The sequence below is a fragment of the Panulirus ornatus genome, chromosome 4, assembly GCF_036320965.1.
Source record: "Panulirus ornatus isolate Po-2019 chromosome 4, ASM3632096v1, whole genome shotgun sequence".
Lineage (NCBI taxonomy): Eukaryota > Metazoa > Arthropoda > Malacostraca > Decapoda > Palinuridae > Panulirus > Panulirus ornatus.
In genome coordinates this window covers 69,725,233-69,752,629 of record NC_092227.1, presented here as the reverse complement: position 1 = coordinate 69,752,629, position 27,397 = coordinate 69,725,233, and the positions used below count along the sequence as shown (strand labels likewise).

Here is a 27,397-nt window from a genome sequence, read left to right as displayed (position 1 = left end):
TTTGGTGAATCAGAATTAGGCACACCTACACTAGATAAAAGAAATATTATTTGTGTTTTGATAAATAAACTGGATATTCTTTTTTGATAAGACATCTTATTTTCATTTGAATAGTTTATTCACTTCATCTTAATTCATACCTACTACAGAGTTTCCATACACATCATAGTTTCCATACATATTACAGAGGTTAACTCTGGATACATCACTGAAAACGTCACAAATGTCGTTAAAAACAGCTCAATAGCCTAGTCACTTTTACTACCTTGCCTGTACAGATATAGTGGCAGTACTTGGGTTACGTTGTTCATCAGGCTATGATCATAACATCAGTAGGCTTATAATCTAAGTTAGAAAACAACCCTTGTTATGCATAAAGCAACATGACGCTGGAGGGAAAGTCTTCGCAGTGATGTTGCTGACGAGTCGAGTAGAGGTGCTTATGTTCAGTGAACTTCTTGCTCACTAGATGCAAGGGTCATCTGAACTTGGGCGTCGTTTACTGTGTTGATTAGTCTCTCTAGTAACTAAGTGTTGGTAATCATAGGATGAAAAGCCATATCATTTGCTGCTGTAAATGTAAGAGTGAAGTCAATAAAGACCAAATCCTTCCAGGCTATCACAGTTCAGACCATTCTAACTACGTCAGTGATGCAGTGTGGCAGGAGGTTGTAGGTGAAGATATGTAAGTAAAACTTGAGAGACATGGGGCAGTAGCGAGGCTGGGGATGTGTTTGTGTGACAGCTTCAGTAAGGGCGTTGATCACCGGGCTGATGTCCGCAGCCTGTAGAACAATGACGTTATTCATTAGTTACGAGGCAGCTACACACCCGAGCACGTTATACACGTACTACATCCATACCTTAAGATTCACAGTTGAGAGATGATTGTATAGAATCTTCCAGATGACATACCTGGCAACCTCTGCAGGTTCACGCCACACCCGCCGTGCAAAACAACATTGTTTATCATCATCACCGGTGGAGAATAAACTGAACAACTATGGTCTGAGAGAAACAATAGGTACAAATGATTCCCAACACTCAGAATACTATCCTAGCTCTTTATATATATATATATATATATATATATATATATATATATATATATATATATATATATATATATATATATATATATTTATATATATTGGAAAGGATCACAATTTTGCGCGTGATCAAGTATACTCCTGAGTCCACGGGGAAAATGAAACACGATAAGTTCCCAAGTGCACTTTCGTGAACTGATGAAATTGTGTATAAAAGACTGTGTATTTCAATTCAATGGAGATTATTATGCTCAAAAATTTGGTATGGCAATGGGTTACCCTCTTTCACCTGTACTAATTAATCTTTACATGAATTTTTTTTGTATAAAAATTACTAAAGGATATCTTCTAATGCAATTTGGTTTAGGTATGTAGATTATGTTCTTTGTGTATGGTCAACAAATGAAAATCTACAGACATTTCTCCCCTTACTTAACAATTTAGTACCTTCCATCAAATTTACTGTAGAAAATGAAAATGATGGTACGTTACCATTTTTAGATTGCATGATACATGCGCAAGGAAACAAGTTTAAGTTTAGCATATACAGAAAACCTACCAATGTATGCTCATATATCCATTATTACTCATCTCAACATGACAGAGTTAAATTATCATTTCAATCTATGTTCCTTAGGGCATTACGTATTTGCAGTCCAGAGTATATTGATGATGAGTTTGACTAGATATATTCTATTGGATCTAAGTTGAAGTACCCTAGATCTTTCATTGATAAGTCCCTTAAGTTTGCAAAGAAATCATTTATAGAGTTGAGCCCAAACCTCCCATTGACAACAAGAATGTTTTAGTTCTCCCTTTTGATAATAATTCTACTTTACTTCCCATGTTGCTTAAATCCTTCAATATAAATGTTGCCTTCAGCAACAATAATACTATAAAGAATATCTTAATCAGGAACTCGCCAGAAAATTCTCCTGTGTGCATCTATAAAGTGCCATGTAGAAATTGTGATGAGTTTTATATTGGGCAGACTGGTAAGGATCTTTCTATTAGACTTAAGCAGTATAGTATAAGAACAGGACAAGAATCAAATGCCTTGTTTAATTACTTTAAAAACTATGATAATTGTATTGACTGGAGTAATGCCATCTCAGCTATTAACTCTACCTGAATTACCACGAGAAATATCATTGAATCTTCTATTATTAGATACACAAAGAATTATAATCTTAATATTAGTGAAGGTCTATACAAATTGGATAATTTTGTTTTTGATAAAATTTGTAAACAATGCACTTTCTTGTCCACATAATAAGTTTATTATACGCTCGTTTTCTGTCTTGGACAATCGCATGTTTACCAAATGGCGTCCTAGCTACGTCTCTTCGTTGTATAACAACTGACTTATATTTCTCTCTTGTGTCTCCCCTGATGATGTGATTATTACACGAAAGTGCACTTGGGAACTTATCGTGTCTCATTTTCCCCGTGGACTCTTTGCAATATATATATATATATATATATATATATATATATATATATATATATATATATATATATATATATATTTTTTTTTTTTTTTTTTTTTTTTTTTTCATACTATTCGCCATTTCCCGCGTTTGCGAGGTAGCGTTAAGAACAGAGGACTGGGCCTTAGAGGGAAAATCCTCACCTGGCCCCCTTCTCTGTTCCTTCTTTTGGAAAATTAAAAAAAAAAATGAGAGGGGAGGATTTCCAGCCACCCGCTCCCTCCCCTTTTAGTCGCCTTCTACGACACGCAGGGAATACGTAGGAAGTATTCTTTCTCCCCTATCCCCAGGGATAATATATATATATATATATATATATATATATATATATATATATATATATATATATATATATATATAATCCCTGGGGATAGGGGATTAAGAATACTTACCACGTATTCCCTGCGTGTCGTAGAAGGCGACTAAAAGGGGAGGGAGCGGGGGGCTGGAAATCCTCCCCTCTTTTTTTTTTTTTAATTTTCCAAAAGAAGGAAGAGAGGGGGCCAGGTGAGGATATTCCAAAAAAGGCCCAGTCCTCTGTTCCTAACGCTACCTCGCTAACGCGGGAAATGGTGAATAGTCCATTGACAGCACATCCACCCCGGTATACCACATCGTTCCAATTCACTCCGTTCCTTACACTCCTTTCACCCTCCTGTATGTTCAGGCCCTGATTACTCAGATTCTTTTTCACTCCATCCTTCCACCCACAATTTGGTCTCCCGCTTTTCCTTCTTCCCTCCAACTCTGACACATATATCCACTTTGTCAATCTTTCCTCACTCATTCTCTCCATGTGTCCAGACCATCTCAGCACACCCTCTTCTGCTCTCTCAACCACACTCTTTTTATTACCACACATCTCTCTTACCCTTATATTACTTACTCGATCATACCACCTCATACCACATAGTGTTCTCAAACCTTTCATTTTCAACATATCCACCCCCCCTGTGCACAACCTCTTTTATAGCCCATTCCTCGCAACTATATAACATTGTTGGAACCACTATCCCTTCAAACATACCCATTTTTGCTCTCCGTGATAACGTTCTTGCCTTCCACGCATTCTGTAACGCTACCAGAACCTTCGCTCCCTCCCCCACCCTGTGATTCATTTCTGCTTCCATGGTTCCATCCGCTGCTGTGTCCACTCCCAGGTATCTAAAGCACTTCACTTCCTCCAGTTTTTCTCCAATCAAACTTACCTCCCAGTTAACTTGTCCCTCAACCCTACTGAATCTAATAACCTTGCTATTACACACATTTACTCTCAACTTTCTCCTCTCACACACTTTACCAAACTTAGTCAGCAGCCATTGCAGTTTCTCACCCGAATCAGCCACAAGCGTTGTATCATCAGCGAACAATAACTGACTCACTTCCGAAACCCTCTCATCCACAACAGACTGCATACTGGCCCCTCTCTCCAAAACACTTGCATTCATCTCCCTTACCACCACATCCATAAACAAATTAAACAGCCATGGAGACATCACGCACCCCTGCTGCAAACCGACATTCACTGGGAACCATTCACTTTCCTCTCTTCCTACTCGTACACATGCCTTACATCCTTGGAAAAACATGTGATTGTCCAAGACAATCACATGTTTACCAAATGGTGTCCTAGCTACGCCTCTTCGTTGTACATAAACTGACTGTTATATTTCTCTCTTGTGTCTCCCCTGATGATGTGATTATCACACGAAAGTACACTTGGGAACTTACCGTGTTTCATTTTCCCCCTGGACGCATAAGAATATACTTGATCACGAGCATGATTGTAATTCTTTCCAATATATATATATATATATATATATATATATATATATATATATATATATATACAGGTGTCAACTTTCAAGAATGTGTGAGGGGTATATGAAGAGAGAGAATCGTGTGTCTTTTACGGATCTGGAGAACGAGTATAATGGTATCGACAGAGATTCCTTTTGGACGGTGTTACATTTATACATAGGGAACTAAAGAGTTACTAATTGCAGTAAGGAGTATTTACCAGATGAGCGAAGCATGTGTGTGCACGTAGGAATGGATGTGGGTACATGATCCTATGTAGAAGCAGGTTTAGGTCAAGATTATATGATGCCATTGCTGTTTAATCTGTTGATGAGCGAGGTTGTGAAGGGAGTTGCGTATGAGGCTCGTGGAGCGAGGGAGGGGCTGGTCTTCAGTACGCCCAGGACGTGGGAATGTTGGAGGGGAATGAGCTACTCTTTACAGATGACGTGGCATTGATGACAGACCCCAGACACTCCAGAAGGTGGGGATAGAGTCGTGTGAAAGGAGAAATGTGATGTAATTTGATGGAGCAAGGGGGAGGGTGAGGACAAGATGGTCTGGGTACAAGAGGATCTCGGGAGGACTTGCAGGAAGGCGAGTGCTTCAGGCTCCAGGGAGTGGACGAGACAGCAGGTGGAACCATGGGAGCTCTAGTAAAGAGTAGGGTGAACGAGGGGGCGCTAAGTTCCTCGATGCATCATTTGAGCGTCGGGAAGGCGACCATAGTGTCTGATAAGGGTAAAGACAGGTGTGTCTGGAGGTAACAGTAGTCCCGATAGTGTTCTATGAATGTGGATCTCGAACCCTGAGAACGCAAGGAAGAAAGATGTTGGATATACTCGAACGTAAACATTTGCCTGAGGACGACGTGTGGTGTGAGGTGGGCTGTGCGCTTAACGTGGAATAGCAGAGGCAGAGAGATGTGGTGATATGCGCACTTCGACTGGGAGGATCGATCAGGATGTGCTGAAAGGACGAACGAGGTTAAAAGTTGAGAGGGTAAGGGTGAGGAGGAGATGGGAGGTTGGAGGGTAAGGGTGAGGAGGAGACGGGAGGTTGGAGGGTAAGGGTGAGGAGGAGACGAGAGGTTGAAGGAAAGGAGGTTATGTGGTGTCAAGACCTTATTCTTCAGGAGCTCTGGAGGCGTGCATTAGACGCAATGTATTATATTGATGTGGTATATGGGGAGCAACGTGCTACCTAACGGCTGAGCCGGGGCTCATGAAGCGATTTAGGTCAATCAAGAAGTAGCGTGTGGGTCTTGGCTGTGGATAGGAGTAGCATGTGGGTCTTGACTGCGTATAGTATATCATGTACACAAAGGCAGTTAGAGATCGGTGAAGGGAAAAGGAGGCTCTTGTTCGTTTGTCCCAAAGCTTTTATATATTATATATATATATATATATATGTATATGGGGGAGGGGAGTCTCAGGTTCAGGTGGGAATGTACTGTACGGTGCATTATTTATTGGATTTTTTCTTTTCTTCTTTAGAACCAGAATATATGTTTTAGTATTAATTAGATGTGCACGTATGAGATTTACATGGCGTCCCGACCATGGCATTACGTGTCATTCAGTGATGTGTTCCTTACTTGACCATCGACAGTGACCTGGGCGCTAGGGGCAGGGAAAGTTATGATAACAGTCACACAAGATGTGGAGAGGGTCTTGTCTGTTTGGTCTGTTCATAACGTCATTTATGGTTGTCCATCCCAGTAAGGTCAGTCCATAAAGCTTCATGATTAAGTTGGAATCGTTCGAAACGCCTATTGTCGAGGTGTTGCTAGGAAGACCTATCAGCGTGGAGGAAGTGAAGAGGTGGTCGCACTTCCTCTGGGCGATGGAGCGCTTCCCAGTGATATCGAACAGAGATGAAAGCTGCCTATGAGTTGGAGGAAGGAGAGCTTTTCCAGGTCAGACAGACCAGGTCTGTTGTACAGAGAGCCTCAGAGATGGTAGCACCTCGTACTGGAGGAATATATGGTCTTAGAAGTTTTTATACTTTGTCGCTGTCTCCCGCGTTTGCGAGGTAGCGCAAGGAAACAGACGAAAGAAATGGCCCAACCCCCCCCCCCCCCATACACATGTATATACATACGTCCACACACGCAAATATACATACCTACACAGCTTTCCATGGTTTACCCCAGACGCTTCACATGCCTTGATTCAATCCACTGACAGCACGTCAACCCCGGTATACTACATCGCTCCAATTCACTCTATTCCTTGTCCTCCTTTCACCCTCCTGCATGTTCAGGCCCCGATCACACAAAATCTTTTTCACTCCATCTTTCCACCTCCAATTTGGTCTCCCTCTTCTCCTTGCTCCCTCCACCTCCGATACATATATCCTCTTGGTCAATCTTTCCTCACTCATCCTCTCCATGTGCCCAAACCACTTCAAAACACCCTCTTCTGCTCTCTCAACCACGCTCTTTTTATTTCCACACATCTCTCTTACCCTTGCGTTACTCACTCGATCAAACCACCTCACACCACACATTGTCCTCAAACATCTCATTTCCAGCACATCCATCCTCCTGCGCACAACTCTATCCATAGCCCACGCCTCGCAACCATACAACATTGTTGGAACCACTATTCCTTCAAACATACCCATTTTTGCTTTCCGAGATAACGTTCTCGACTTCCACACATTCTTCAAGGCCCCCAGAATTTTCGCCCCATCCCCCACCCTATGATCCACTTCCGCTTCCATGGTTCCATCCGCTGCCAGATCCACTCCCAGATATCTAAAACACTTCACTTCCTCCAGTTTTTCTCCATTCAAACTCACCTCCCAATTGACTTGACCCTCAACCCTACTGTACCTAATAACCTTGCTCTTATTCACATTTACTCTTAACTTTCTTCTTCCACACACTTTACCAAACTCAGTCACCAGCTTCTGCAGTTTCTCACATGAATCAGCCACCAGCGCTGTATCATCAGCGAACAACAACTGACTCACTTCCCAAGCTCTCTCATCCCCAACAGACTTCATACTTGCCCCTCTTTCCAAGACTCTTGCATTTACCTCCCTAACAACCCCATCCATAAACAAATTAAACAACCATGGAGACATCACACACCCCTGCCGCAAACCTATTTAGTATTTAGTAATATATTCTTTCCACTGCCGCAACGAATGAGCTCTGCCGCAAGAAGCTCAGCAGAGCTGCTAGTCAAATGGTGTTCAGCCTAAGAAAGGTTCATTAAGAAAATATTTATATTTTGATGAAATCAATGGAAAATATAGAGGTAAATATCATGGGAGTAGCCGGTACTGATAATGTCTGAGCCGCCTCTCTAGCTGTCAGCAGACACAGTCGGGGAACCTGAGATTCTCAGTATCCCATGAAGATGCCAGGGACGAGGGTCCACAAATCTGTCGGACTCTACCATGTTTGTATGTAAAATCATGAGAAGGTAAGAGAAGGGGAAAAGAGCTGAAGTGAAAAAGAAAGAAAAAAAGAACATAATTGATGTTTGTAGGGAGATGGTAAAACTAGCGCAGTAGCTTAGTCTCAGTTAAACAGAAAGCAAGACCAGTGATCCTGAACATGGTGTAAGACTAGTCCAGATACCCATGGCTGTTGCGCTCCACAGCCTGCTACCTCTAGGGTTGATCCTAGGATTGGTGTGTGTGTGTGTGTGTGTGTGGTATCTAGATATGCTTTAAATCAGCAGAGGTCTTGGAGTAACCCAGTCCTCTGCTACCTGAGCCCTTCCTCTCGCTGGCAGGAAACTCAGACTTCTACAAGATAACTGTGGGCAAAGAAATATGCTTGGCTTTAGCATGGGTCTCAAGGGGTTAGCGCCCTCCTGAATGAGTCTCTCTCTCTCTCTCTCTCTCTCTCTCTCTCTCTCTCTCTCTCTCTCTCTCTCTCTCTCTCTCTCTCTCTCTCTCTCTCGTTAGCATCAGAGTCAGGCATGTAGTTTTGGTTTCCTAAGCAGGTGAACATGATGTGAGAAATGTAAGTCCGGTTATCTGGAATGAGAATGAGACTACAGAGTTTGCTCCACGAGAACTCTCATAATCCTAAAGGGGAAAAATATTCCTCTTAGATATATCACGATATACAACGAAATGAATACACTGGATTAACAATTACAAAGAACGTATGTTAATGAAAATAAGAAAGAAGAAATCGATCAGAACGAGCGATAGTGGAAAAAAAGTGTGACATTGAAATACATTTTTACCAGCCCAACCCTGAGACACGGGCATTGTGTATGTAAATTCTAAGTAAAGTTAAAGAGTGAAGAAAATAATTATCAACTTGTTGGGGATGACGCTCGAACTAGGCTATCAGGTAGGAGTAACTGGGTGAGAACAACTGGCTTCTCGAACACAGAATACAGTTGGGTTGTTAGTACGTGCGTGTCTTATATGAATACACCTTTACACCCATCATAGACTGAATAAGAGGAGCAAGAAACTGCTAAAAGAACTTGTACGTTGATACTGAATAAGGGGGCAAGAAACTGCTGAAAGAACTCGTACGTTGTGTATACTCACTCCGCTCTTATGGAAGATCTTTTTGAATTTCTCGACCCGCGCACGATAGTCTTCGCCGTAGTCACTCTTCAGGTCATCGCTCAGGGATGTCCACATGGCCTCCAGCTCTTGATCTACTGCGTCGTCACGAAGGAAGAGCTCCGTGCCTGCCGGACCAAATGTTTACAATGTTACACTGCAACTGTGACGTCACTCCACAAAGCTCTGATGCTGTTTTTATCACAGTTTTTGTCTAGGACCAAGTATTGTATACTGTGTGATAACTAGGACCAAGGATTGTCTATTATGTGATATCTAGGACCAAGGATTGTCCACTATGTGATATCTTGGACCAAGGATTGTCCACTATGTGATATCTAGGACCAAGAATTGTCCACTATGTGATATCTAGGACCAAGGATTGTCCACTATGTGATAGGAGAATGAAAAACTTTCCAGTCGTTTGCGTCAGTCAACTCCGGTCGTGTGTTTCTGTGAAGTTCATTGATAGAGTAGAAAGAAGAGATCGAAACCTTAGATGCAGTATGGCTATCGTTCCTACTGTCTCGAAGATCTACTTCGAGTCAATTTTTACTTGTATCAAATGTTGTGCTAAATACAGAGAAACCAGGCATCACACATTAGTTAAAATACAAATACAATCCTACAACTATTATTATATCTTCCATATAAATGAAAGCTTTACTCATAGTACAATCGTAAAAATTGGTCAAAATATGAATTACTAGAAAAGTATTTTAACTGACAATATAGCTCTGCCTCAAACTTGTTTTGGAAAGAGACGTTGAAGTTAATGATACAACTCCACAGTTTTATGATGGATCATGGCCAAATATGTCTTAATGTAAAAGACAGTTGGAGTTACATTCTAGTTCCCTTCGTACATCTATCCCTTGTTCGAACAATCAGTAGTAAGATCTGACTTGCAGTACGTAAACTAAAGCTCATGCTTCATTTTCTGATGCAGTTTATAGAGTTAACGGGGCGTTTATGGTTGGGTAGGGACTATCTCGTTTTCTAAACATCGATGATAAACTGGTAAACTAACCAATCCTCTACACGTTTTCGTTGATGGTGATTGCTGCCGTATCTTGGTCATTATGATGGTTCACCAGCGGGAGGCTGTTGTCAGTGGACAGCATTACTAAGTGTATGGTCTATTGTGGGATGGTTCTCCAAGTGTATTCAGTCATCCAGCCAAGAATTTCTTTTTCGTGGATTCAGGTCATAATTCCCATTTTCTTTAGGTATAACTCTGAACACGGCCTTGACTTGGTCCTCGTCCATTTTGTTATTTGTTGGCTGTCAGAGGTTTGGTCCTGCCTCGTTCAGCTCTTCGTCAGAATGGTTCTTTGTCTTTCTGTACAGAACGTTGATTGTTGCTCTACTTCCATTGATTGTTATGTTCGGTTTATGCCTTCTCCATCCATGTATGTTGGAGATCCTTATACTGTTGGTCCGGGTCACATGTCCATCTGTTGGTGTAGTTGTAAACTATATCCTCAGCGAAGCGGTGGCTGATCTGTATAGTATCTTAAGTTAAGCTGGAGTGATAATGTCCCATGTTTGGTTGTAGGCATCACTCTGGATTAGGTTTTTCCCTTACGGTTTCCTACCATGTCTCTTTATGATCTGATCTATTTCGCCATTCTTCTGCTCAAGGTCAAGATTAGGAAGATCACCTGCTTCTCCATGGTGCTTCTCTGACCTTTCCAAAAAAAAACATTCTGTTCCAGTTGTCTTTCCTATTCTCTCCGTCAAGTATGCAATTACGTGATGTTCGAGGTCTGTGTTAGTTATCTTGTCTAAAGCATTTACACTTCCATCACTGTATCGTCCATGATGGCAAAGTACGTTAATCTAAACTACGTAGACCATAACACATTCAACTATACTCCATTCTTTATGCAGTCCATAATACACCTGCTGCTGTACAACAAGATAGACACCATAATACACCTGGCATTAAGCTTCACAGTGATGATGACTGTACTCTACACCTACCTACACGTGCTACACCCTCACCTGCCACTTACACATGACTGTACACAACACAGTAAGAATACATTACCGGCGCCAAAGTTGCCAGGCTCCACCAGGCAGACCGTCACGCCGAAGTGCTGCATCTCCCGCCTGGTGTGTGGGAGGAGAGAGGAACAAGTTAGTGTTGTCACTTCCCTACTATACCAAAGAACACATTTCCCAGGTCCAACTGATCCTCACACCTTAACACTGGATAGACTGAACTCTGAACATGTGTCACTCTAATGTAAGGTGTATTTTGTATCTTATAAGACTTTATTGATTGCAGCATTTTAAGTATTAATGTCATTCCATTAATGTTATGGTCATACACATCTATATAAGATAACCATCTGATCCATTGCTGGAGTACACTTTACATGATCTAGATCCATATTGAATATCTATCTTGTGGTACGATAGGCTTCACTAAGGCGGATGGCGAACTCAGAGCTTTGATTTAAGGTCACATTATGGAACCTTTACGAACGGAGGAAGACAGATAAAACGACCAGAAGAAATCTCGGTGTGGAGAGCAAGATGTATGGGTAAAACTATGGTATCACATTAGCAAAGGTACATCTGTTGCTCACTGGGGAAAAAATTACACCTGATTTAGGAATATGATCAAAAATTCAAATCGTTATCATAGAAATTATAGTTCTCGTTGGCAGTTTTTAAAAGATTATTCTTGAAGAATCACGTGTATGGAAAAGAAACACCGTTCCACTTTCAAATTGATTTCCTAGTCTATTTGGGTTGGCAAAGCCTCTTGCCTTACGTGCATTTACGCTTCTTTTATTACCACACATCTCTCTCACCCTTTCATTACTTACTCGATCAGACCACCTCACGCCGCATATTTTCCTCAAACACTTAATTTCTAAAATATGCACCCTTCCTCCGCACAGCCTTATCTATAGCCCATGCCTCGCAACCATATCATATTGTTGGAACAACTATTCCTTCAAACATACCCATTTTCGCTCTCCGCGATAACGTTCTCTCCTTACATACATTCTTCATCGCTTCCAAAACCTTCGCCCCCTCCCCTACCCTATGACTCACTCTCGCTTTCATAGCTCCATTCGCTACCATGTCCACTCTCAGATATTCAGAACACTTCACTTTCTCCAGTTTTTCTTCATTCAGACTTTCTTTCAAACTCACACCCTAAAGAAACCTGCCCTTTGACCCTGCTAAATCTAATAACTTTGGTTTTATTTACATTTACTCTCAATTTCCTCCTTTCACACACTCTTCCAAACTCAGTCACCAACTTCTGCAGTTTCTCATTCGTATCCGCCACCAATGCTGTATTGTATCATCAGGAAACAACTACTCACTTCCTGGCCCTCTCATCCCAACGTATTGCATACTCGCCCCTCTATCCAAGACTTTCGCATTTACCGCTCTCACCACCCCATCCATAAACAAATTAAACAACCATAGTGACATCACATCCCTGCTGCAGACCAACCTTTACTGGTAACCACTCACTTTCATCTCTTCCTACTCGCACAAACACCTTATACCCTTGATTAAAACTTCTCACTGCTTCTAGCAGCTTTCCTCGCCCTTCCCACAACGCATCTCTATCAGCCCTATCGTATGTTTTCTCCATACTCATAAATGCCACATGCAAATCCATCTTTTCCTCTAAGTATTTCTCACATACATCTACAAAGCAAACATCTGATCTACACCCCCTCTACCACTTCTGAAACCTTACTGCTTCTCCCCAGTCTGATGCTCTGTACATGCCTTCACCCTCTCAGTCAATACCCTCCCATACAGCTTAACATGTGGACTCAACCAACTTATACTTTTGTAGTTGAAAACTCATCTTTATCCCCCTTACATTTATACAGTCACACTGTACATGCATTCCGCTAGTCCTCAGGCACTGCTCTGTGATCCATACATGCATTGAAAATCCTTATTAACCAATCAAGAACACAATCACCCGTTTTCTTATTGAATTCAACTGCAGTACCATTTGCTCTAACCGCCTTGCCACATTTTATCATACGTAAGGCTTTCACCATCTCTTCTTTTCACTAAACCACGCTCCATGACTCTCGCTTTGCGTATCATACCGACCAAAATACCTTACATCATCTTCTCTATCAAGAACAACATTCAACAGTCTTTCAAAATACTCGCTCCATATTCTCACTTCATTACTACCTTTTGCCACTTCCCCTTTTGCCCCCTATTTGTTCTCTTGTTTTTCGCACAGTGTCTATCTCCTTCCAAACAATCTTATTCTCCTTAAAGTTTAATGGTACTCTCTCTCACCCCAACTCTCAATTGCCCTCTTTTTCAACCCCTGCACCTTCCTGTTGACCTCCTGCTGCTTTCTCTTATACACACAGTGCACTCACTACAGGACATCACTAACATCTTCCCCCACACTGTACCTACTACAGGACATCACTAACACCTTTCCCTGCACTGTACCTACAATAGGACATCACTAACATCTTCCCCCACACATAATAACAGACAGTTTCTTGGGTACTCACCTCAGAGCCTCACTGAAGCCTATCACAGCATACTTGGAGGAGCAGTAGCCGGACATGAGGGCTATTACTGACCGACCCGCCACACTGGACACATTCACAACACGACCTGTATAGAGATTAGCTCTTTAAGAATGAATCCCACCAGCAGCAGCAGGTTCCTCGCTGTGGGCCAGTCGAGAACACCTCCCCACAAACACACTGACTGACAACTTAATCGACCAACCCATAGTGGTGGATGAACAGCTAAGTTAAGTGTGGATCGAATGCTGTAACCAGGATTCTAACCTATGCGCTTGACCACGGTCGGCCGTGAATGCATCATGGTCAGTAGCGTTACCCTTCACAATGATTTCCCTTGACTTCAGCTAACCTTTGGATTGGCGGATGAGTGGCAGGAAGGTCTTGGTGGAGGCGATGAGACCGAAGACGTTCACTTCCGGGTCCCTCCTGAAGCCCTTCATGGAGACCCACTCGACGGGGCCGAGCGTGCACACGCCCGCGTTGTTCACCAGGCCCCACAGACTCTCTGCAGCAGGTAATTATACATATCCCATGCCTTACAATAATTAAACATTGTTAGGACTATTATACCTACAGACATACCCATTTTCGCCATCCCATATAACGATTTCTCATTCTACACATTTTTCAGTGCTCCCAGAACCTTCACCACTCGTCCACCGTATGACTCACTTCTACTTCTATGGTTTCATTGGCTGCTATGTGCACTCTCAAGTATCTAAAACACTTTGTTTACTCCAAGGTTTCTCCATTCAGACGCACACCCCAACTAATCTGTCCCTTAACCATGCTAAGCATAATAACCTTGCTTTTATTCGAGTGTGAATTAAATGTTCGTAATTCATTTCCGCTCTATTTTTTTTAATACACTTCACGTTTTAGGCACAGGAGCACTGTCCATCCTCGGTCAAAGTGAATGTAAATCATACAGCACAATATAAAGAACAAAACAAGACTGAATCACATCACATCTTGATGTGATTCAAACGAGAGCGATGACGTGTATATCATGGTGATAGGCGGACCGTGTTCCCTTAGATTTTATGTGTGACAGTGAGGGGGATTTGTCTGAGGCCGCCACACCTGGGGAAGTCCGTCAGTGGTAGAGAGCGTGGTCGTTTGGCGTATGTCAGACAATGATTGCAGAGTCTTAGCTTGTCCTGTACTCTGATGACGTATGAAGAGATTGTATTCTTTTATGTACTTTATGTATATGGCTAATGTCATCTGTAGACTTGTAGAGCCGTGACATCGTCTCAGTATTATTGTTTTCAGCAAGATACTGACGAGTGATTCATGTTACGTGGCTGTTGCATACGTAGTTTTGGGCCGTTGTGACTTGTTGTTCTGTGTGAGATTGTCTCTTGTCCTTGTTTTCTTGTCCTTATACACTTTCTCTCGTCATACATAACTTACATGCTACTCTTCTTCACCTTCTTCCAAAATAGCTTCTATTTTCAATTCTCTTGTATGTTCTGATTAATCTTTCTTCCTCCGATACTCTCATTTGCTCTCCCCCCCCAGAGCCCCTCTCATTTACATATACACTGTCTTTTTAACCCTTCTATTTAGGACTTTGCCTTCTATTCATCTATATTTTCTAGCAGATTCATCTTCCAAAGTCCCCTTTTATCGACCAGCTTTCTTAAATCTTCATTCCACTACCTTGTACCTCTCTGTCTGCATGCCATACATGCCCTACCGCACATCTGACTGGCATCTCTCAAGAGCGCAGCCATAAACCCCCACATCACCTCCACTTCATTCTGATTTGTTTTGGATTCTCTCAGCTGTTAATCTAACTCTTTCTGGAAGATTTTTTTTCATTTCACCTCCTTCTCATTTCTCCATTCATGTTTCGAGTCCTGTACCATCTACGATGACAAACTAACCCTCCTATTTCTGCCAGGTGACCTGACAAACTCGCCGTCAGTTCTCCCTTGTGGCACACATCATGCACACCGTTGATCCTACTCCTCACCAAAAGGAAAACCAAACATGCTCTCAGTTACATTATCTTCTGTGTTTCTGTACCATGTGCGTTCACGATCATCTTTATGTCTTCAGTGAACGCGGTATCATCTCGATTCAACGGGGGAAAGAAAAAGGTGGAGAGTGACCTCCGTTAATGTCGATTGTCCGTTGAATCCTGATGGTTTATTTACGATATAACCGCCCATATCATCTGGCTAGACACAGACACAAACTCTATATGCGCAGTATTGACGACGTTGTTGTCTGACGCTGGGCTGGAGAAGGACGCCAGCAGTGGGCTTATGCACGGAATGTCGGATGGGTCCTATGTCAACACGGACTACTTGGTTGGGAGTGGCGAACAGCGTTTTATTGCTTCCGAAGTCAGATGAATCGAGGGTATACTATATTTCCAGCACTCATGCTGACTGCTGCACATAATCCACGTATTCTAATCACCATTGTTACTTGCACTCGAGACCTCAGACCCACATACCCTTCCTTCCTCATCTCTGTCCCCCGCCCATCCACTATCATCACCCATTGCTTCGAGGTCCTTCCCTGGATCTGCATCCTCTATCGTAGTTACGACGTACCCGTCCTGAAGACAAAAGCACTGTTGACTGACGAACATAAGACGTCAGGTGTGATCCGTAAGGAGGCGTCAGACCCCAAGAGTGTTGTATACCAGAGAGGATACCACAGTAGTCTTATCATTGTTTACCAGAAGCCTGACACTTGAGAAATGGTAGGAATGCTCTTATCTGATGGTGGGCTAAGTGGATGTGCTCGGTGCACACTGCTATCAGTCCAGCTAGATAAATGTAAGGAATGACGATGTGTAAACTACGACATGAATCTTACTGTCCTTTTAAACTTTACCATACGATGCATTGCACTGTTTTCGGTCAACTTTACAGACTAAGAAATAAGAGCTTAACGGAACAGGTCTTGAGCCTCACACGTACAGTCCAGTGGTCAGTCACTTACCTCCTGCTGGCAGTAAGTCTTTTACTTGCTGAGCAGCCTTGTCCAGCTGGTCCTGATTGGTGACGTCCATCTGCAGGACGTGGAGGCGGCTGGAGCCCTCCTGTCGCAGATGATCCGCGCCCTTTCCATCAGCCTTCAGGCATCCTGCAAACACCCGGAAGCCCTGCAGGAGGACAGTGAAGGTAAGGAAGATGACATAGCGACTGTCTAAGGCGACTTGTTTGCCTGAGCTGCCAGACACATCCTACACACACATCACGGACACATGAACGGTCATGACGACAACACAGCATAGTCGGAGTGAGGTGCACAGGCTATCCAGTCAGACTGATGGTTTTAAGACAGCTAAACAATTAGTCATATAAACGTGGTTATAACCCATCGTCACTCCTCAATAGTTGGGTTTGAACATCCTCTCACATGACCCAGTACAGGTCAGATACACCCTGATCCAGGTCACAGACGGGTGTCTCTTGTTCTTTCTCCCGTATAGAGAGATCAACAAGGTATCCCCTTTATGCAGTTCTGGTCACCTGCTTTAGAGGCGCTACCGTTTTAACAAAGCAATTTCTCCAAGAGTGAAAGTAGGTTTAGTTTGTTTCCTTGGTTATGTTTACCGTACGTTGTTTGAAGAGATAAGGGAAGCTGTAGGTTGATTGATAGTAGGTTGTGGTGTGTGAAGATGAGGTGGTGTATGCTGTGGCGCATGCATTGTAGTTTAGAAGAAAGTATTCAGTATTAGAAAAGGAAATGGTGAGAAACTTATGGAGCTGTGTGCTGAAAAAGGGCTGGTGATTGGGAATACCTGGCTTAGGTAGAGGGACAAGCACAAGCATACGTATGTGAGCCGGAAAGATGGTCAGCGGGCATTTCTGAATTACATTCTAACAGAGGGGCGTATAAAAGAGACTTTTGGATGTGAGTGTGCTGAGAGGGGCAGCTGGTGGGATGACTGATCATCACCTTGTGGAGGATAGGTTGAAGATTTGTAGATATTTTCGGCCAAGAGGAAACACTGTGCTTTAAGGAGGTGGTGAGAATGAGTGAGCTTGGAGAAAGAGCCGTGTGAAGAAACATCAGGAAAGTCTGAGTGTGGAATGGTAATAGATGAGAGTAAACAACGCTGGCGAAGTGGGTGAGGAATTGGAAGTAAAGATGCTTGTGGCATACGTAAGGTGGGAGCTAGACAGATTGGAAAGGGTAGTGAGTGGTTTGATGAAGAAGTAAAGTTGTTAATGAAAGAGAACAGACAGGTATTGGGGAGACAGTTACAGCGAAGGCGTGCAAATGATTGGATGTACAAAAGAAAAGGCAGGAGGTCAAGAGGAAGGTGTAGGGGTTGAAAAAGAGGGCAGATATAAGTTGGGGCGAGCGAGTATCACTAAACTTCAGGGAAGATAGAAGAATTTTTTGGAAAGGGGTTAAAAGTGGTGCGTAAAAAACAAGAGAAGAGGAACATTGGAGAAGGGGTAAAGGGGAAGTAGTAACAATTCGTGATGAAGTGAGGAGGAGATGGAGTAAATATTTTGAAAGACTGTTGAATGTGTTTGATGATAGAGTGGCAGATGTAGGGTGTTTGGAGGTTGTGTAGGTATCCAGGAACACATCCTTGCAGATAGGGAGGTTGCCTACGTATCCAGGAACACATCCAGGGAGATAGGGAGGTTGTGTAGGTATCCAGGAACACATCCAGGGATGTAGGGAGGTTGTGTAGGTATCCAGGAACACATCCAGGGAGATAGGGAGGTTGTGTAGGTATCCAGGAACACATTCTTTCAGATAGGGAGGTTGTGTAGGTATCCAGGAACACATCCAGGGAGATAGGGAGCTTGTGTAGGTATCCAGGAACACATCCAGGGAGATAGGGAGGTTGTGTAGGTATCCAGGAACACATCCTGGGAGGTAGGGAGGTTGTGTAGGTATCCAGGAACACATCCAGGGAGACAGGGAGGTAATATAGGTATTCAGGGTAATCTTTCATGTTCTTACAACACATACAATTTCCAGAAGGAGGTGAGCGTGTGTACTGACCAGTTTGTCCAGTTGGAGAGCCAAGGTGTGGCCAAAGCCAGTGTCACAGCCCGTCACGACCACCGCCTTCCCCGCCGCACACACCTGAAACCAGCAGTTGTCAGATTAGAGTGTAAACTTCCTCATCTGAGACAGTCATAATATACAGGAACAGAGGGTTTCCAGCCTTCCCCATCCTCCCCGCACATTCCTAGTCGCCCCTCACAATCCACAGGAAATGCGTCGTAGATCTTTTGCCTCGTGGTGGTCAAGCGTGGACGAGAGTTGAGTGAGATAAGAGCGAGATACTCCGTGTCTCTGGACTGAGTTCCAGTGCGACGTGTGCCTGAGATAAGAAAGGCGGGTCACCAACCTGGGTCAGGGAGGGGGAATGTGACATCCACTGCAGTGCTGGTTTACCGTCCCGGTACCCAGGTGGTGGCACTTCCCATGGTCGGTGACTCCCTGTTTTATACTACCATGAAACAATCCCATTGTGTCTCTGTCTCAGCTTCTCTCTGAATCTTGACCACGTCGTCCCTGGTCCAGCCAGTCACTACAGCTGGTGGTAAACTCGTAGGTTCTTGTATTTGTGTGACGTCGGACTACATCCCATCTCTACAATGGTTCACGTGTTTACTCATGAAGTACACCTCCTTAAGGTCTGAGAAGTATCCCCGGTTCACTTCACTCCTCCTCCAGATGTAGAGGAACGTACCAATGAATCTTTGTGGAAGTCAAGATGAATTCGGTTTGGATGGCACCTGTGCCCTCTGCTGTGAGTTGGCTACGACGCCCCTGCGGTGAGGTATATAGGGAAGTCAAAAAACGCACTTTCCTCAGTCATTACTCACTACACAATCAAAGAATGCTTGCTCAGCTGAGCTTCTCATTAAGGAATCTGTTGCCAAGGGACAATAATGAGTTGAGGTGTATTCCACGTCGTTGGCGCCAGAGTTTGTTTTGGGGGTTAAGCGTAACCAGTCCAGCTTTGGCTCAGATGAATCTCCTCCGGTTTACTCAGGAGTAGAGAGTATGCATTCTGGTTGTAGGTAATGTATAATGCTCTGGCTTCATTAAGGTAAACAACTCCCAAGTCATCTTATGATCACTTAAGTTTTGAGTTGCTTGATTGAAATTCTTGGCGTACGTTTGACACTGAGTTATGTGTACGTGATCAACCACACGAGCTTATGTCCCATCTTCATCACATGCAACAAAGTTGTTCATAAGTTGCTTTAGGTTCATGACCAAGGAACTGCGCTCTGAGGGATCATTGCACCCTGGTGAAGTGGCTGGAGTTGGTGCGTACGTGGCAAGAGCAGACGTGATGATGAGGACCGGATTAAAGAGGATTTCTGAGGTGAGGTCATGGGAAGGTGGGCAGGATCGATGAACCAATGCCAGTTATTTGTTACAATTTATCTATGTATCTTTATATCTATCTGTCTGTTTATCTATCTGGCTATCTGTCTTCCTGTACAGCTTTATATCATATATATATATATATATATATATATATATATATATATATATATATATATATATATATATATGTATATATATATATATATATATATATATATATATATATATATATATACATATATATATATATATATATATATATATATATATATATATATATATATATATATATTCTAATAAGTTCACAGGGAAAATGAAACACGATAAGTTCCCAAGTGCACTTTCGTGTAATAATCATATCGTCAGGGGAGACGCAAGAGAGAAATATACAGTCAGTTGATATACAACGAAGAGACGTAGCTAGGTCGCAATTTGGTAAACATGCGATTGTCTATATATATATATATATATATATATATATATATATATATATATATATATATATATATATATATATATATATATATATATATCCCTGGGGATAGGGGAGAAAGAATACTTCCCACGTATTCCCTGCGTGTCGTAGAAGGCGACTAAAAGGGGAGGGAGCGGGGGGCTGGAAATCCTCCCCTCTCGTTTTTCTTAGATTTTCCAAAAGAAGGAACAGAGAACGAGGCCAGGTGAGGATATTCCCTCAGAGGCCCAGTCCTCTGTTCTTAATACTACCTCGCTAATGCGGGAAATGCGAATAGTATGAAAAAAAAAAAAAAAAAAAAAAAAAAAAATATATATATATATATATATATATATATATATATATATATATATATATATATATATATATATATATATATATATATTAAACAAACATGGAGACATCACACACCCCTGCCGCATACCTACATTCACTGAGAACCAATCACTTTCCTCTCTTCCTACACGTACACATGCCTTACATCCTCGATAAAAACTTTTCACTGCTTCTAACAACTTGCCTCCCACACCATATATTCTTAATACCTTCCACAGAGCATCTCTATCAACTCTATCATATGCCTTCTCCAGATCCATAAATGCTACATACAAATCCATTTGCTTTTCAAAGTATTTCTCACATACATTCTTCAAAGCAAACACCTGATCCACACATCCTCTACCACTTCTGAAACCACATTGCTCTTCCCCAATCTGATGTTCTGTACATGCCTTCACCCTCTCAATCAATACCCTCCCATATGATTTACCAGGAATACTCCATGGTTGTTTGATTTATTTATGGATGGGGTTGTTAGGGAGGTGAATGCAAGAGTTTTGGAAAGAGGGGCAAGTATGAAGTCTGTTGTGGATGAGAGAGCTTGGGAAGTGAGTCAGTTGTTGTTCGCTGATGATACAGCGCTGGTGGCTGATTCATGTGAGAAACTGCAGAAGCTGGTGACTGAGTTTGGTAAAGTGTGTGAAAGAAGAGAGTTAAGAGTAAATGTGAATAAGAGCAAGGTTATTAGGTACAGTAGGGTTGAGGGTCAAGTCAATTGGGAGGTAAGTTTGAATGGAGAAAAACTGGAGGAAGTAAAGTGTTTTAGATATCTGGGAATGGATCTGGCAGCGGATGGAACCATGGAAGCGGAAGTGGATCATAGGGTGGGGGAGGGGGCGAAAATTCTGGGAGCCTTGAAGAATGGGTGGAAGTCGAGAATCTTATCTCGGAAAGCAAAAACGGGTATGTTTGAAGGAATAGTGGTTCCAAGAATGTTGTATGGTAGCGAGGCGTGGGCTACGGATAGAGTTGTGCGCAGGAGGGTGGATGTGCTGGAAATGAGATGTTTGAGGACAATGTGTGTGTGAGGTGGTTTGATCGAGTAAGTAACGTAAGGGTAAGAGAGATGTGTGGAAATAAAAAGAGCGTGGTTGAGAGAGCAGAAGAGGGTGTTTTGAAATGGTTTGGGCACATGGAGAGAATGAGTGAGGAAAGATTGACCAAGAGGATATATGTGTCGGAGGTGGAGGGAACGAGGAGAAGTGGGAGACCAAATTGGAGGTGGAAAGATGGAGTGAAAAAGATTTTGTGTGATCGGGGCCTGAACATGCAGGAGGGTGAAAGGAGGGCAAGGAATAGAGTGAATTGGATCGATGTGGTATACCGGGGTTGACGTGCTGTCAATGGATTGAATCAGGGCATGTGAAGCGTCTGGGGTAAACCATGGAAAGCTGTGTAGGTATGTATATTTGCGTGTGTGGACGTGTATGTATATACATGTGTATGGGGGTGGGTTGGGCCATTTCTTTCGTCTGTTTCCTTGCGCTACCTCGCAGACGCGGGAGACAGCGACAAAGCAAAAAAAAAAAAAAAAAAATGTATATATATATATATATATATATATATATATATATATATATGTATATATATATATATATATATACATATATCAAACTGTTTCCCACGTTACACATTACTTGAGCCCTGTAAGTGTGTATAGCAAGGGTTTGTGCGTGGTTGCAGCGGCCGACCTTGTGTGTGTGGTGGGCTGGTCTGTTTACCATCAGATGCTCTCGTGTTTAGTACGTGTGGATACACAGACCTGTGTCGATCGATCCGTATCTCTCCAACTATTGAACTGTCTATTAGCTGAACTGTTTATATGTCAGTCTTTCTTTGCACACACACACACACACACACACACACACACACACACACACACACACACACACACACACACACACACCACCACCACCACCACCAATTCGATTTCCTCACTAATACAGAGACGTATGTTGTTGCTGGAGTGAGTCCAATGACGCCCGACAAAAATTGTGCCAGAAATAAGGGACGTAATCTGTGTGGCGGAGCCCCGCCCGTACCGGCGGTAGGGGGTAGGGAAGGGCGGGGAGACATGTACGTAGATGTCAACCAGTCCTGCCAGACGTGGGTGAACCACTGGAGTGAGACTTGAGGAAAGGATATAAAGATCTTAGTCAACGAGAAATCAAGAACGATGGAAGGAAATAGTTCTTTAGCAACACTGTAATAAATATAGACAACATACTACACGAATGGGAGGGGACTATAGCGACTGAGAAGGCCAAGACAGTGGCTGATGTGGATGCAGCGGCTCAGGAGGTGAAGACAGGCGCTGACGAGGATATCCATGGCGTCGTGGTTCGTGATGGTGGGTATGAGTCACTCGCGGGGCAGCCCGGGTTCGAGTCTCTGAAGTTTCTCTCCGGAGTTTGTGTCAAAAGACTAACAAATCATCAGCACCCGAGTTACCTCCGCACCCGCCTCCCTCAGCAACCTTGCCTACGAGCAGATTAAACAGCCACGACGACATCCTTACCCAGACCACTCACCCTCCTCCTTCCCCACAGACAAATAAACCTTAGTGTATGAGAGAGAGAGAGAGAGAGAGAGAGGGGGGGGGGGGGTAGGGGGGAGGTAGGATCGAGAATTGACGTGAACAAAAGTAAGGTGTCAAGGTATAGCAGGAGCGACAGATCGATTTGAGTATGAGTTTGAGTAAGGAGGACCTTGAGGAAGTGGACGTGGCAGTGGAAAGTAAATGTGTTGTAGATGAAATGCCTCAGGACAATACGTGGTTTTGAATTGATTGATAGCGTGAGGGAGGACAGTGTGAGAGATGTATACCAGGTAGTGTGCGCAGTCTGATTGAGAGACCCGACCAGGGTATACTGATATGGTTCGGACATAGAAGGAGAGGGAGAATGGAGTGGTCCTCTACATTCAGGAGGGCAAGAGGTACACCCTGGATAGAAGGAATTGTTTGGACTGGTGCACGAGGGGCGACGTACTGTCAGTGGACTGAACCTGGGCAGACGAAATGGTGGAGATAAACTCTAGACTGATTTATGGGGCTTGGCTATGTATAGTGGGATCTGGTTTCTATGCATTATACATTAAAGCTAAAGATTTGATGTAACCATATATATAATGATTACTTAGGCTATCTTTGTGCGAGTGACATTCGACAAATCAGATACACAAAATGAACGTACTAACAACATTCCTTGCTTTTGTTTTGTTTGCTTGTAACTCCCCTTACATGGTGTTCCAAGGACATTATAATTATCATCATCAGTGTTGGTTACACTTGAGCACTATTAAGGCTCATCATATGCGTTGGTTACACACTTGAGCACGAGTAAGCTTATCGTCAGAGTTGGTTACACACTTGAGCACTACCAAGGCTTATCATCAGAGTTGGTTACACACTTGAGCACTACCAAGGCTTATCATCAGAGTTGGTTACACACTTGAGCACTACCAAGGCTTATCATCAGAGTTGGTTACACACTTGAGCACTACTAAGGCTTATCATCAGAGTTGGTTACACACTTGAGCACTACTAAGGCTTATTATCAAGAGTTGGTTACACACTTGAGCACTACCAAGGCTTATCATCAGAGTTGGTTACACACTTGAGCACTACTAAGGCTTATCGTCAGAGTTGGTTACACACTTGAGCACTACTAAGTCTTATCATAAGAGTTGGTTACACACTTGAGCACTACTAAGGCTTATCATCAGAGTTGGTTACACACTTGAGCACTACTAAGGCTTATCGTCAGAGTTGGTTACACACTTGAGCACTACTAAGTCTTATCATAAGAGTTGGTTACACACTTGAGCACTACTAAGGCTTATAGTCAGAGTTGGTTACACACTTGAGCACTACCAAGGCTTATCATCAGAGTTGGTTACACACTTGAGCATTACCAAGGCTTATCATCAGAGCTGGTTACACACTTAAGCACTACCAAGGCTTATCATCAGAGATGGTTACACACTTGAGCACTACCAAGGCTTATCATCAGAGTTGGTTACACACTTGAGCATTACCAAGGCTTATCATCAGAGCTGGTTACACACTTGAACACTACTACGGCGTAGTAGTTTAGAGAACAACACTGACTTTCATTTCTAATATAATAATCTAAATTCTAAACTTCATTTTGATTTGTAACGTCTTATACCATTACAGGACAAGACAACTAACCTTCAAGTTGGCCCTGTATAAGTAAGCGGCGGCAGTGAGGAGCCAGAGGGCAGGGAAGGCAAGGAGACAGGAGACGATGCCCAGGGCGCTGAGCAGCGTGGCCAGCAGGGCGCTCACTCCCCCCAGCGACACCACCCGCACCACTTTGTCCATCGTCCACAACATCCTCGATCACCTCTCCTCCACCTGCTGCTGCTGCTGCTGCTGCTGTTGGAGACAACAGGTGAACATCGGCCTTCAGGCTAACGAGCAACTGCTTAACGGCGTGATATCATTGTCTATTGACGACCTTGAACACACGGTGTTGTCTTTGTCGTCGGTAAGGTGCTTTACACAGATTAGAGGGATGTTATAGTTAAACGAATGATTGGGTTCAATCATATCATATTTTTCACCAGGTATTTGTAGATAATCTCAGGGTGTCCGTCGATTACCTCGTCTCCCACACAGGGTGACTCACATCCAGACTCCTCACCACATATCGCAGTCACCTCACTTCTATTCCTGTCCATCGTAAAGCACCAAATGTTTTCTCTCCCTCCCGCCTCTCTCCGCTAACCTCCTGCCTACATACTCCCACTCTGGCCTCCTCCCACCCACCCGTCCTCGCTGCTCCGTTGCACTTACGCTTCCAAACCGTAATTTTCCTACGATAATCACAACCATATTTTTCCTGCATGTCCCCCATCATCCAGGAGATATTCATCGCCATCACATTCTTTACAACCAAACATCTCGCTCGTTCTTCCATCATTCATTAAGTCAAGTTCATAAATGTTCGTATTCTTTCATCTTTAGCGTTCATCTTAACCTCTGACACCGTTAGTCATCTCACTTTTCAGCGCCTGTGTCCTGCAGACGTAGCCTCTTGTATTCATCCTTACATAATGTTCCAACAATTTGTCCTCCTTTAAACCCTTGCTGGAGTCTAGATCCTACACGCTTCCACCTCTTATTTATAAACACAGACACATCAACAGCAGAAACATGGGTGTTGGGTTGTCCATCGTCAGCCCGATAATCCCACACCCCAATTACGTTTATGATTTTACGCATGGCAACACTTCCCACCTCCTCTAAGGACGTCTGTTTGATATAGCACGCCTGACTCCTGGTGACCCGGAGCACCGAGTCTGATGCAAAGTCTTCAACCGTCTGTTCTCTCCACTACTGTCAACACTGACAAGCTCCACTTCAGGGAACATCCCTCCCCTGTACTTCCTCTCCTACAGCAGTATTTCTATCCTTGCATATGTGGTCCGCCTCCCTCAGCTGGTGACATGGGTTAGTGCAAAGCCCGTTTTGCTTTTGATATATTTGAAAAGCATCCAGTTAAGTCAGTCTTTCTCCTACTACCGATCCACGTTCTCTAAGTGACACACAGGCTCACCTTGACCCAACCAGGGGGTGTTATCTTCTTGACATTCTGTATAGTGATTTACCTTGACATAGCACGGCAGTTTACCTTGAAGATATACTCGGTGAGTTTACTTTACATACCCTGCAAGGCTACCCTAACATACCCCGTTAGTTTTACCTTGACATACCTGGAAAGTTAACTTTTCAGACCCTGGTAGTCAAACTTGACATACTCTGGTAGTCTACCTTAACATACCCGGGTAGTCTACCTTAACATACCCTTGTAGTCTACCTTGACATACCCTCATGTTTCATACATGGTCCATCCATCATGTGAACACACCTGTAGATTACGTTCATGTATTTTCTCTCCGTCTTCACAGTAACACTCGTGACTCATAAGTTATGATCATTTTCACTAATTGTGCTATACAAGATCATCTTGACGTGACCCAGTCACCCTTTACACAGGACTCAAAACGTCAGAGTATAAGGTCGTGTGTTCGTCAGTCAGGGAGAGATGAATATTTTATGGAACTAGATTACACACACACACACACACACACACACACACACACACACACACACACACACACACAGAAGTCCTCACCAATAAGATCTCTCATACATCATTAACAAGGAGAAATTTGAGCTCCTTTGAGCATTGGCTTACCTCTACTGCTTGCTGACCCAACACTAAAACACGAGTCCTGGAGTGTGGTGCAGGTCCTGGCGTTGGTGCTTGCCTGCCTGTGCCTCCCTCGCGACTGCAACCCAAGCCTTCGCTCGGTCATGCATGGCTCTCGCCATCTCATCCGCCCCTGTCTTATCCCCTCCTCCTCCCGGCAGGCTCACACACCTCCCCTCCTCCTCCCTTAACCCCCTCCCTTCCTCGCTGTCCGCCAAAGTATTTTCCTTGTACTAACTAGTTATTGTACTTAATACTAGCTAGTGATAAGTAGTTATTGCACTTATGATTCAGGCCAGTCAGGTCTGATAGACCACCCTTCGTCCTCCTGGGAACCAAAGTTATATACCAGCAATATTTTGGGCTCTGGTTCCTCGTGTGCTTGATCGCACGGCAAGAGTAATGAATCTGATGCATACAGGACCTGATGCAGGGAACCACAGCATATGATCGTAATCAATTCAGCGTCACATCTGTGTATGCCGGTGGATGGGATTGCTGTTGAATTTCTCAACAACAGGGTGACAGTGCTGGTTGGTTAGGATTTCTCATGGTAAGT

The 27,397-nt window shown here is 43.2% G+C and overlaps 1 protein-coding gene across 3 annotated transcripts; it reads right to left on the bottom strand.

The window, feature by feature from the left end:
- Positions 1–105: 105 nt before the first annotated feature.
- LOC139767123 (D-beta-hydroxybutyrate dehydrogenase, mitochondrial-like) lies at positions 106–27,397 on the bottom strand. Of its 3 annotated transcripts, none has more exons than XM_071696156.1 (9): positions 26,824–27,397; positions 24,792–24,998; positions 18,436–18,519; positions 16,405–16,567; positions 13,790–13,945; positions 13,420–13,525; positions 10,941–11,002; positions 8,870–9,015; positions 106–785 (listed from the first exon to the last, which is right to left on the bottom strand). In XM_071696156.1, the coding sequence occupies exons 2-9, from the start codon at positions 24,954–24,956 to the stop codon at positions 627–629; spliced, it is 1,041 nt and encodes a 346-aa protein (XP_071552257.1). In that variant the 5' UTR covers positions 24,957–24,998; positions 26,824–27,397; the 3' UTR covers positions 106–626. The 3 variants fall into 3 exon arrangements, with proteins under 3 accessions (XP_071552257.1, XP_071552237.1, XP_071552247.1); XM_071696136.1 differs by having other exon boundaries at positions 24,792–24,992; positions 26,824–26,957; XM_071696146.1 differs by having other exon boundaries at positions 24,792–24,995; positions 26,824–26,953.

Excerpts from the sequence above, each read along its gene's own strand:
- LOC139767123 (XM_071696156.1), bottom strand. The coding sequence starts at position 24,956 with ATGTTGTGGACGATGGACAAAGTGGTGCGGGTGGTGTCGCTGGGGGGA. Across the intron at positions 18,520-24,791 it reads TATACAGGGCCAACTTGAAG|GTGTGTGCGGCGGGGAAGGC; the intron begins GTTAGTTGTCTT and ends TGCTGGTTTCAG. Across the intron at positions 13,526-13,789 it reads ACTCATCCGCCAATCCAAAG|GTCGTGTTGTGAATGTGTCC; the intron begins GTTAGCTGAAGT and ends ATCTCTATACAG.